The 13,306-nt window shown below is 38.3% G+C and overlaps 1 protein-coding gene across 1 annotated transcript in view; it reads left to right on the top strand.

Annotated features, from left to right (window-relative positions):
• The window catches only part of slc25a13 (solute carrier family 25 member 13), a 54,702-nt gene extending 43,123 nt beyond the window's left edge, over positions 1 to 11,579 (top strand). The window contains 3 exon segments of the mRNA XM_030148074.1: positions 3,490 to 3,648; positions 7,259 to 7,349; positions 10,746 to 11,579. Coding sequence (XP_030003934.1) covers positions 3,490 to 3,648; positions 7,259 to 7,349; positions 10,746 to 10,935 — 440 coding nt within the window. The 3' untranslated portion in view covers positions 10,936 to 11,579.
• Positions 11,580 to 13,306: the final 1,727 nt, after the last annotated feature.

The raw sequence follows: 13,306 nt of genomic DNA, 5'->3' as shown, positions 1-13,306 counted from the left end.
ACATTCTTGCACAAACATGCTTGTGCATACTTTATGCATGTTCGCTCTGCAGTGTACATAGACGCCTGTCTGTGTGCGGTTTAGTTAGTCATTCTGCAGCAGTGAGCGAGGAGTCAAGAGGACCAAAACATCTACTGATGAGTAAAAAACATGATACAGCGAATGAAACTATGATCTCCTCAAAGCAGAGATTTAATATTTGAATTCTCCCAAAGAAAACACTAATAACAGCTCCTGCCAAGTGAGAAGGCTGCAGAACATTTGCATAAAAGACTTCATATTTGTTTTGAATCCTCTGAGATGTGTCAGCGGCGCTGGCTTTTTTGACGCAGAGGCACGGCACAACACGGAAAAATCATAAATTCTGCCTCCCTCTTTCATTTTTTTTTTTCTCTTTCTTACATTGGCTTTTTAAACCACAAGACTGGCAGCCACGGCCCACAGACTCTGAGCCGAAACAAGCTGCATGATTTCTTTATTTCTGTCGTTACTTCGACACATTTATCATCCCTCTTTCTCATATATTTATCAGCGGTTACAGCATTTTGGCAATTAGTGTTTTACAGTCAGCACAGGAAATTGAATTACACGCTCAGTTTATTCAGCATTATTTAGCTAGGCATTACTCTGCTCTGTGAAGAACACAGTGTTGGCCGTCTCAAACACGCATTAACGCTTTATGTGACTGTAGAGTTATGGAGGGACTTTCAGCTGTTTTAGCCGTGGGAATATTGATGCTGTTCATTGCACTGAAGTTCCTGTGAAATTTGGCACGAATCTGAATTATTACTGAATGATTTTTAGGCCCATACATCTACTGTATTTAGAGCCCTTACTCCTAAATTTTATTCTGACTCCATTTCCTTTACATCTCCTCATTTCCTGTCTCCTCTCCCCTCCTCCAGACGAAGTTTTTATTAGTCTTATTTTTATTTACTCTTTCAATTTGGCTTTTGACTTCAGTTTAGTCTTCATTTTAAAAGCATCTTGAAGAATTGGCTGAGTTGAGTTTGTATTTAGTTTTAGTTTTTCAGGTATTATGAGGGAAGCCTGGATTTGTGTTGGATGAAAGACACAACATTATATGCGTCTTACAAGATAAGTGTTTACTAATCATCCCATATTTTTGCTCAGTCTAGGTAACATAACAGAAGCTGATTTTATCCACAGTTGTATTTCAGTGTTGCTCATGTTGTATTCATTGTAGTGTTTTATTCAATTATTGTGTAAAAGTGACACTTCTGTTTCTATTTAAGTTAACAAAATTAAGGACATACTGACGTTCGTGTAAAGACGAGACTTCTGCTCAGTACTACTGTATATGCAGCATCATTTTCAAAAGTTTCTCACAATCCTGTGGTTTTTAGGCATCCTAAAATTCTGTAAGGGTGTCAACACAGTAAAAATGTAGCAAAAATTCTTCTTTTTAAAACCAAAATGTGGCTTTTGTGCACCTGGCCTAAAAGCAGGAATAAATGACAAACTGCATCAGTATGAGCATCAGTCCTCAGCTGTCTGCTTTGTTGAACACCTCCTGTCCTCACCCTCCACTGATGTTTCTGCTGGAGTTGGTGGAGGCTTTAGGTGAAGAGGTCTCTGTCCCACCTGTTTATTCTTGGACCTTGGAAAAGACACACTCTGGTTGTGGTTAACTTCCTGCCAAGTTATCCATCTGGAAGCCCCAGAAGAACCAGCTGTGCAGTCAGCGCTGGACTGATATGGTACGATGTCGACAGGGTTCGACTGCAGCTTGATTGGAAGTAGAACATTCCTTCTACTTTTTGACAAATAATAGACTAAGACTCTTTAAGACATCTGTGGGGGAATAAGACGGATTCTCTGTTCTGAGTGATTGTTCCGTCATTTTATATTTATCACTGCGTGTGAGTGAGTCTGTGTGACAGCGACAGCTGAGTGTAGATGAGCGTCCAGAGTTTATTCATTTCTGTTCCTCTCCTCTCATTTCCTTTCCTTGTTTCTTCTTTCCTTTCCTTGTGTCTCTCCTCCTCTCCTCTTGTTTCCTCTAATTGTGTCTCCTCTCCTTTAATTCCTTTTCCTTGTTTCTACTCAATTCATTTCCTTGTTTCTTTTTCCTTTTCCTTGCATCTCCTCTCCTCTCTTCTCATTTCCTTTCCTTGTGTCTCCTCTCATATCCTTTCGTTGCATCTGCCCTTCTCTCTTTTCCTTAATTGTGTCTTCTCTCCTCTATTTGGCTTTCCTTGTTTCTACTCTCATTTCCTTGTTTCTTTTTTGCCTCCTCTCCTCTCCTCTCCTCTCCTCTCCTCTCCTCTCCTCTCCTCTCCTCTCCTCTCCTCTCCTCTCCTCTCCTCTCCTCTCCTCTCCTCTCCTCTCCTCTCCTCTCCTCTCCTCTCCTCTCCTCTCCTCTCCTCTCATTTCCTTGTTTTTTTTGTCTCCTCTCTCCTCCTCCTCTGCTCTCCTCTCATTTCCTTGTTTCTTTTTTCTCTCCTCTCCTCCTCCTCTCCTCTCATTTCCTTGTTTTTTTTTTTGTCTCCTCTCTTCTCTCCTCCTCTCTCCTCCTCTCTCCTCCTCCTCTCCTCTCCTCTCATTTCCTTGTTTTTTTGTCTCCTCTCCTCTCCTCTCCTTGTTTTTTTTGTCTCCTCTCTCCTCTCCTCTCCTCTCATTTCCTTGTTTTTTTTTGTCTCCTCCTGTCCTCTCCTCCTCTCCTCCACTCTCATTTCCTTGTTTTTTTTTGTCTCCTCTCCTCTCCTCCTCTCCTCCTCCTCTCCTCTCATTTCCTTGTTTTTTTTGTCTCCTCTCCTCCTCTCCTCTCCTCCTCTCCTCCTCCTCTCCTCAGTGCAGGTGGTCAGTGTGGACCGGGTGCCAGCCTTCTACCTAATGCTGAGTTGATCAGTCTCACTGAATAGCTCGTTTGGCCGTAACAAAAACCAAGAAGTCAGACTAAATGGCCAAGAGGGCCAGTTGATGGTAATGACCAAGCCATCAATGATTGAGCCCATTCATGGCTGAAGTGGCTGGAGTGGGGGCTTTGCAGTCAGTCCCCTCAGTCATCCAGTCACTTCCACAGGAACACGGGCCACAGTGTGTATTGCTCTCATTACTGTCCATTGTCTGGCGCCTTTCAAATGCCTGTAAAGAAAGTGGGAGAGAGAGGAAAGGGAAAAAAGGCTAGAGATTAAATAATGGCCTCGTTGGTGGTATGGATTGGTTGATGGTGAGGCGAACTGGCCCCTACTTGTGTATAGTGTATGTATGCGAAAGAGCTGCTGCAAGATGTAAGAAGCAAGATGACGTGTTTTTAAAAAGGTAACAAAGAAGAATAAGGCCACTCTATCAGATGCATTCACAAAGATACAGAAGATACCAATCGATGTTTGATGGCTGCCTTCTCCAAATCATCGTATTTGTTTGGGGCTGATTCTAAATATGTACTCTGTATAGAATCAAACACACCGTGACTGTTAAAAAAAAAAAAAAAAAAAAACTCTCTTGCGTCGTCGTTGTTCCCAGGCATGCCAGCAGCCTCTCTGGTCACCCCGGCAGATGTGATCAAGACCAGGCTGCAGGTGGCGGCGAGGGCTGGTCAGACCACCTACAGCGGGCTGACGGACTGCTTCTGGAAAATCCTCAGAGAAGAAGGGCCTCGGGCGTTTTGGAAAGGAGCCGGAGGTAAAGTCACTGAAGCACACGCCTGACATTGAGCCTGTTTGCATGACCATAAAAGTTCAATAACTGGGAGTAATCAGGTAACTGTAATAAACAGATCAAACACGCTTACATGCACTTAAGAAATGCGACAATCAAAAACCCTGGTTTAGACGCTCCAGTCCATTATCGGATTCCCTCATGGTACATACGTATGTAGTGATGATAGACTTAAACTTCCTGTTGTTGTCTTCAGCTCACGTTTGACTATGTAACTTCCGTTCTCAATGATTTTAATTGTGTTTATACATGCCCAGTAAAAGAACGAAATTAATCAGATTAACTTGTATACATGCATGAAGACATTGGAGTATCAGGGAGAAATCCAGGTGTGTTAACCCGATTTTGCGTAGTCAGAATCAGATTGCTGCTGTTATCTGTTAAAGTATATCAGATTATCCTGTTTACTTGGTCATTTGAATAATCTTACAACTCCAGAAATCAGATAATGGTCGGAGTATTGGTGTGCATGTAAAGAGGCTGAATGACGCCTCTTCCTCTTCCTATTTAGTCATATTTTTTTCTAAACACCTTTCACTTTTCTGTTTTGTAGTCTTAGGCTTCAGTCCACAACACTTCTGAAACAATAACTGATTGACTATTAGTATATACAAAGCAAAATAAAATCAAAATCCATGTATCATTCATTCTTTTCATATTCAATTGAGAATCCACAATCGGAAAACGAAAAAAGGACTCGTTATTTCATTATTCATGCGCAAATCAAAAAAGTGTGTTACGTGAAGTGGCTTCTACTTGGATTGTCTACCATGGCCGCACTGTATTAGACAAAACAACAATACCTAGAAGATCTTGATGATTTTTTCAGTTGTCATGTCGTCCTCCTTGAGAGTAACACGTTTGCTGCCTCTGAATAACACCAAATTCTCCATTATCACAGAATGCATTTGGCAGAATACTAGCAAACCTACGACTGTACAGATCAACACACGAAAAAGTCAGTAACCTCCAGGTCATACCAAATTGGATATCAAAAATGTCAACATGAAACCTGACATATGGTACATTTGCTTATTTTCAATTTTTAATTTGTGGGTACAATTGAAAGAATGAAAAACAACTCGTTTTTGATTTGTACATGAATAATGAAATAAGTCATTTTTTCGTTTTCCAGTTGTGGATTCTAAATTGAATATGAAAAGAACAAATAATACACGATTAATCAAGGCCATGTTTTGGTTCATTCATAGCCATGAGAGAGTCAGGTAACCAAAGCATGAAGTGAACTGCACCGTCTTCAGAGTAGGAAAGATAAACGCAGGAACTCTAAAGTGAGAATTAAAACATCGAACTGAGACGTCCTTCGAGCTGGACAACTAACACAGAAGCTGAAAAATGTCTGTTATATCCTCCGTATGTTTACTACTGTTCTGCACTACCTTGGCATCAATAAATAGAGCTTGTGGAGGCATGTAACCATGGTAACCAGGGAACATTACCTCTATTGATATCTGTGATATGACAGGAAGATGAACCTGTCTTCAACTGGAGGAAAATCCAAACCACAGTTGAATTTACATGTGTATTCGTTGCCACAGAAATCCTTCATTTAATGCAAAAGTTAAACAACATCGCAAAGTTTGAAGGTGACAGCATCGCTAGCATCTATGTGTAACTAAATAAGTATTAGGTATGTAATAAATTAAATACCAACAAGCAATGGTGGGGTACACCCTGTTCACTGCAGAGCTGAAATAAATAAATCAGTAAGATTATTATTGAACATCAATATCTGTATATCTATCCTGAGGTTTGCATTTGCTATTTTGTCACTACTGCAATGCATTATGGGATATTTATGCTGACATTGTGCCCAATGCTGTTGTCACTACTGCAGGCCTGAGTTGTCCTGTTCCATACATGTACTAGGCTACATAAAAACACTGCTCCTGTTAACCATGTTTTTGAATAAATAGTGTTCTAGATTTAATTATGATAATTATTATACAATAATCATCCATATCTATAATAATTATCTTTGTTTTTGCCAATGATTAAATAGAAATTAAGTTAAATAAAAACAAAAGTAGTTTTCTAGTCTAAAGAGAGAGGCACAAATCCTAAAATCTTCAAGTTTTTACAGGAGTGATATATATTTTCTTTTTTTAAATGGAATTCTGCATTTTAAAACATTTCCCTGTTGTCTACATAAACTGTAAATGCTCTGCTTGGGCCTGAATTCTTCATTAATTCAACTCCACAGGTCCATCTTCAACCCTTTTTCTGAGTAATGACACCAGAAAGGTGGTTTTGAGCGCTGGCCCTTTAACTGCAAATGAGCCACTTCACGCCCCACCCCCTCCAGGTTGTTGACCGTGCTGCTCTGTCCCGTTCAGCCACTTGTGTTTACTAATACAACCAACAACTGAACATTTTAGGTAATCGGCTCAAAGTTTGGACATATTTTCAGTATGGACTACAACCGCTGCTGCTGACAAACAATTATGTCGTACTCGGAGAAATGTTCGTCAGAAGTCTTGACCTTATATGTGTAAATGTCGTGATGTAAGTAGTTATAGACCTAACAAATTAAGCAGGAATTAAAACAGGTTGTAGAAATCCACTTGATTTTTGCCAAAATGAATATAAAGATAACTTTGCAGCACCTGGAGGGTTCAAATTCAAACTGTATGAACTATTAGGGTCCAAATATACAAATGTACCAGAGACTAATAAAAGTGAGTTTAGTAAAATATGACCCCTTTAAAGGATGTTTTTTGTGCGAGTTTTGGTAAACTCCATAACTACTGTTAGTTAAAATTAGCTGCCAGCTAATGTCGGCTGATTTGACGATTTACAAAAGTAAGTGTGTTTGATAAAAGTTTAATTTCATGTTTCATAACTGTTAATATATAAACATTTATAGTCTTTCTACACTAAAGTATCTGGAAAAAAATGGTTTGATTCAGACTCGGCAGTGATGAGTTCGTATAAGAGAACGGAAGTCACAAGGTTTTATGACGTAATGAAAAAAATTCTGTATTAGCAACATGTAATGGAAAAATGAAGAAGACCCTGATCTGATCGTACTGTTATCTCACCGGCCGATAGGAACATGAGTTACTGAGTGAAGGCGCTGTGCCAGGCATCATCTTTGTTACCAATTTCATCAAATATCTTCTCTGATGAAACTACTGGTTGGATGAATTTCTAATTTTATATGTAGCTTTTTTGGGACAATGTCTACAAAGTTTGTTCACAGTTTTGAGAAATTTTGATTTATGGATTTTTAATGATTTTTTTAAAATATTAAAGATGTGCCTTTACTTATAATGGGCCATATTTTCATGCTTATAACATGGAAATGGTTACAGATATCAATATAGTTCTTATTGAGCACTAATATTAGTCATATATGGACTTTCACTGAATCAGTTGAGTTCTCCTCCAGTGAAAGTACCCCCCACTTCTATTGGGAGATTGATCTGCATCAGGACCACAGGACTCTAACATAGTGACGGAAACTGACAACCTCACAAATGCAACTTGATATTGATTGTTAATAGAATAAATTGGTCCTATTTTTTATTTTTATTTCGTCTCCTTTTTGCAGCTCGGGTGTTCCGGTCGTCGCCTCAGTTCGGAGTGACCCTGGTGACCTACGAACTGCTGCAACGCTGGTTCTACATCGACTTTGGAGGACAGTAAGTCCCACTCTCTATTAGCACAGGACAGGGGTGTTGTTGGGGTAAGCTTCCTGTTTTTTTTTTTGTTTTGTTTTTTTAATCAAACCCTTCTTAACTTGCTGTGAAAAACTGTAAGAACATTTCTGCTGCTGCTTCCTGATTGTGCTCCAGTGAGAACATCCCTTTATCGAAGACGGCCTCCTCCCAGAACAATAGGCTTAATTTCATCTCAGCTGCTCTTGGTGGGTGTCCTCCCCACTCTCCCACAAAAAAGAAATGCCACGAGACCAAAAATAATTCCACATTAACTGTCAGACTGAAGCCCTCACTCAGAAGGCTCTGGATGTGACAATTTTCTCCAGCTTGAGCATTTTTTCTTGCACCATGATCAGGGCAGGCAGCGCTCGCACTATTAGACTATTTTTTTTCTCTGCTAAAATCGAAATAATTCAGTCGTTCTGTTGAAGTCAGAAAGGTCAGGTGAGGACTGGAGACAGTGAGAGAATGCTGCTGTTAATGGACGGCTCAGATTGCATTTTTTTTTACTCATATCTTTCCCATTGTTGTAGTTGTAGTTGTTGGGTCTTCTAATTTGTTTGTGTTTTGTTACGTCTTTTTGTTCAGACACACCGACTGCCTGATATAGATATTCATGCTGAGGTTTTTTTTTCTTCATTTAGTTTTTGTTGTTAATAATCCACCCTTTAACAAAGAAATCTTCATTATAGAAATAAAAATAGTCGCTATTCTAAAGTCAATCAACCCTTCATCCCATTGTCGTTGAACAGATTCAAATAAATGAATGAAAAACACCTTCACATCTCCTTTCACACTGGTGGCACAGTCGCTATTTTGTATTAAAGACATTACAGTTTCTACAATAAACCATTTGTCAGTATAGACACGCTATACTTTGTTAGAACGCTTAGATTATTCACAATTGAGTCACCAAGTCTGTTTTACAGTTTTTCTGAGCACCAGAATATAATTGGTGAAAGAATCACCTGGAAAGTGATCGAAGCTAATGGGACTAGTGTTTGTAGCTCATGTTATATTTTAGCCACACACTAAAAAAGTAGAGTTTATTACCTTTCAAATTAGGCGTCATTGAGTCTGTTTCCATGCACACTAATACTGCGATCATTATTATTAATATTATTTAAGTGACCATGTAAACAGGATAATCTGATATACTTTATCAGACAACAGCAGTAATCTGATTATGAGAAATCGGATTAACTCACCTGGATTTCTCCCCAATACTCCGATGTCTTCCTGCATGTGTACAGGTTAATGTGATTTATTTCGTTCTTTTATATCTGCACATGTGTAAACACCAATAATCATAGAAAACGGAAGTTACATAGTCAAATGTGAGCAGACGACAACAGGAAGTTTACCGTAATTTCCGAATTACTGAGCGCACTTGAATATAAGACACGCTGCCGTCTCCAACGTCTCACCATCGATTCATTGATGCCAAGCTTTCGTGCAGCAGCTCTGTTTCCTTCTTCAACAGCCAGATCGATCGCCTTTAACTTGAAAGCTGCCTCATATGCATTTCTTCGTGTGTTTTCCATGATGAGGGTGTGGGCATCACACGCAAAATGATATGAAGAATTTACTGTGAGTGCGTTTGATTTACGGTGATTCGAACAGTTTCATTGGTCCACTGTAACCTGTTCGGTAATTTCATTGGTCTAGTGTGACGAGCCTAAATGTATTGGCATATAAAGCTCGTTAGCCATAAAACATGAATTAGCCACATCATTGTTGAAGCTGCAGGGTTCAAAGCATGTGAAAAAAGTAGCAGATTATAGTCCGGAAATTACAGAAAGCCTACCATCACTATGTATGTACAAGACTGATCCCATGAAATTGTGTTGTGTGTCATGCGGCGTGCTATATGTACACATTTTTGTCCTTTTGCGTGTTATTCAACACCATTGTATCGTGTATCGATTTGCACTAAAATCTCTGGTTCACATAACCCTCACCCTCAGTGTGTGGTAATTGACACGGTGTGAACATACATGTGGAAAGCTTATAATGCGTACAAATAACACGCCAAATTAAAAATTGCATGCATATTTACGCAAGTCATAATATCACGTTGTACCTAAGTACTTTGAAAGAAATCCGATAATGGACTGGAATATCTAAACCAGATTATTGCATTTCTTCAGTGTATGTCAGTGTTTTTCAGCCACACATGGGGTCACCTGAAATTTCTTGTAATTGTTAAAAAAAAACAAAAAAAAAAATTACTAATAAAAAAATATATGTTGAGTTCAGAGACAATCCCAATCCACAAAAGACATGACAAACTGAAGCTGAAACTGAAGCACTGTGGTACTATTTATCTTTCAAATGTTCATTGTGGTCAGTTTCAGATGCTGCAGCTCTTTCATAATTCATAGTTTGAGTTCTTGTTTGTTCAGTATTAATTGTCAGCCTTGTAAATCCAAGCTGGACTGACTGTACATATCCTGACCAAGGAAAATCAAATTCTCACTTTGTGCAGTAATCTACACCTGGCTTTTCTGCCTCCGTCCATAATAATATACATAATATAGACTAAATGTCCTCTAAAATCTACGTTTATTTGCAACATAGTATAGCAAACTATTACATGATCAAAAACAAATTAATTTTAGCAAAAAAAAAGTCTCCGTTTTGAATGTCTGTGAAGTTAAAATGGGGTCACGAACAAAAAAAAGGTTGGAAACCACTGGTGTATGTAAATGTATTCGATCTGATTATTACTATTATTTTTTATGGTCGTGTAAACCAGGTTCAGTGACTCAGTTTGGTTTGAGTTATAAGCTTTGGAACTTGTGGGAAATAAGCAAACATTCCCACACATTAGTTAGGACTGAACAGGATAATCTAACAGCACAGATGTTCCTCTTCCATGCGTTGGTGCAGACTTAATAACTTTATACCGTTTTCTTCTTGTGTCATCTTTGTCGCTGCTTTTACACATCGCTGATGTTTTTCCACTCAGACCAAATCAAATGCAGATCCATGAAATATTCTGTGCGGTTTTTGGAACTTCATCTTCGCTGTCCGTGTTGGCAGTGAATCACAGAGCCCCGGCGTGAAATCAATGAGGGATTTGATTTAGTTCTGCTCTGAGGGAGAAATGTTCCACTTTTGATTTTCTATTAAGCTGTTTATTTCTGCGGCGTCTAATGTAATAAAACCACTTTAGGCTTCGGTGACGACTCCTGCGCACCTTTATCCTGTTTATACTTTTAACAATTTTCACCTCTCCTCACCTTCCTTCATCATCCCTCCTCCTCTTCCTCTTCCTCTTCTTCTACTCTCACCACGCTTTTGGCGTCCCAACCCCCAACCCCCACCCCCGTTGCTCCCCCGTTTTTCTCTCTCTCTCTCTCTCCGCAACCACAGAAAGCCAGCTGGCTCCGAGCCCACCCCCAAGTCTCGGATCAGCCTCCCGGCGCCCAACCCCGACCACATCGGAGGTTTCAGGTTGGCCGTGGCCACGTTCGCTGGCATCGAGAGCAAGTTTGGACTCCATCTCCCGCGCTACACGGTGGCGGCGGCGGCGGAGGCCCCTTCCGCCGCCAGCCCCCCTTGAACCACTCACATCAGCGATAGAAAGGTGTGCGTGTGGGAGGGTTCGTACATAAAAGCACTTAAAGACACCAATTAGTCCATTATTTGTAGACGTATTATGATGTAGCAGTATTTATTTGTCTCTCCTATAATTTTTTTTTTTTTGGGAAGAATTGACCTCATTCAGGTGCAGCTTTCACAGTGTCTTCCTCCCGTTGCTTTAATTCCAAAGCACATACGAGCAAACAGCTAAAACTAGACTGTTAATGTGACTCCTTTACATATATAACAAATCCAGAGACGTATTTTCATATATAGTTACAGCATTTTTTTTTTTTTTTTTTTTTTTTTTTTTTTTTGGAGTTGCTCTTTCAATCGTGTGCTGATTTGACCAAATGTAACAACGAAACTACGATCCAAAAAAACATACTTGAATGTAAAAAGCAGCGGCGTTCCGGCTGCACACGATGTTTACTGTTCGGAGACGTCGGGGTTGGGGTCTAAACGTATGCAGATGTGCGACCGTGACAGAGCTGCGTTTGTGTACGGTAGTGTGTCACGACGCAGTGTTTCAGTTTGTGCAGAGCGTAGGGTGTAATACTGGTGCCTTACTGTACGTACGGCAGCAACATGTCAACTGAGAGTAAAGACAAAACTATATTAGTATCAACAGAGTCTGTGTGTTTTTATTTCTGCTCAGACAGTCGCATTTTATACCCAAGTAAACAAAGAATAAGGTCCATATGTTTTATGTCCTTTTTGATTAGTTTTAATTTTTTACATACTTTTTGTTTCTGTCTCTCCTTTAAATCTCAGGTTTTTTGCCTTGTTTTATTTTTTTACGACGTTTTCAAACTGCGTTATATTTGTCATTTGTTCGTCTTTTACATAATTTTTTGTCTTTTTACATTCTTAAGTCGGTTTGGTTTGATTAGATCCTTTATTTTTTTGTACAATTTCATCTTGTTGAATTTTTTTTGGTCAATTGGGGTTTTTTTGCACATAATTTTCATCTTTTTCCATCATGTCTGTTTTGTCTTTTGTTTAAATCTCAGGTTTTTTGGATTGTTTTATTTTTTACACCGTTTTTAAACTGCGTTATTTTTGTCGTTTTTGTCATTTGTTCGTCTTTTACATAATTTTTGTCTTTTTAAATTCTTAAGTCGGTTTGGTTTTGATTACATCTTTAATTTTTTTGTACAATTTCATTTTGTTGAGTTTTTTTTTGTCACTTGTTTTTTTTTGCACATAATTTTCATCTTTTCCATCACGTCGTTTTTTTTCTGGTTAGATCTATGACACTGTTGTTGTCATTAGGGCTTTTATGCCGCTTTTGTGTTACTGTGTTTTTGTTTTTTTTTAACATCAACTTTTATGTCTTTTTTTTTAAATTGACTTGCTGCACCTTTTGAATAATTTTCATCTTACTACATTTTTACATTTCATTTTACTACAACTTTTACGTAATTTTTTAACGATATTTTTTGTTTGGTCTAGGTTTTTTAATGTCATTTTCATCTTTTTCCATCTTATTTGTCTTTTGTGTTGTTTTTGTCTTGTGTTTTTATGTTGTTTTGTGTTCCGTCTTTTTTCATTTTATCTTGTCTTTTCCATTTTGTGTTTTATACATCTTATTTTACATCTTTCCCATCGTTTCTGTTATTAGCTCTTCTATGTTGTTTTTGTCTTGTTTCTGTTTTTTATTTTTTCGTCTTTTACAGCATTTTTGTTGGGTAGCACCAATTGCAAAATACTTGGCTGATATCGATATTTGAAACAACATTATCCGTTAGTGTCTAATAGATGCCGACACCTATGTTACTTTCCGTTAAATTTTTTTTTCATTGTTATTCATCCAATTTTAACAAAGAAATCTTCCTTGTAGAAATAGTTACTATTTTTACATCTTTCAGCTCTTCCTCATATTATCTTCGAATGACAGAAAAAAGTCTTTAATGCAACACGACAGATGAACATGTCTTTCTTCCATGGGTAAAATGTCAGTGCATCAGTACACATTTATCATTTTATTCCATTTTCTTCTTGTGTCTTCTACATTGCTTTTTTTTCTCTATGGTGTTTTGGTGTCATTTTCATCTTATGACGTCCTTTAGGTTAAAAACCTTTTTTTTTTTTTTTTTTTTTTGTTGTTATTCATTTAAGCTGGAATCCATCTCAATGTGGAGAAGGTGTTTATAAGAAAAAAAATACTCAGTAATATCAGTAAAATGGATTAAAAGTATAATAGAAATTAGAAAATAGAAAAAATACTGTTAACTGTGTTAAAATGATGAGTGATTTCAGACAAACAAATCCAGCTCAGACTTGTGGGACCAGTAGAGAACAGAACCAAACCCTGGTGTGTTTGTGTTCCAGTGAACGGAGGAAACTGA

The sequence above is a fragment of the Sphaeramia orbicularis genome, chromosome 11 (assembly GCF_902148855.1).
Source record: "Sphaeramia orbicularis chromosome 11, fSphaOr1.1, whole genome shotgun sequence".
Taxonomy (NCBI): domain Eukaryota; kingdom Metazoa; phylum Chordata; class Actinopteri; order Kurtiformes; family Apogonidae; genus Sphaeramia; species Sphaeramia orbicularis.
The sequence above is the reverse complement of the archived record's forward strand: the minus strand, read 5'-3'. Positions and strand labels throughout refer to the sequence as shown.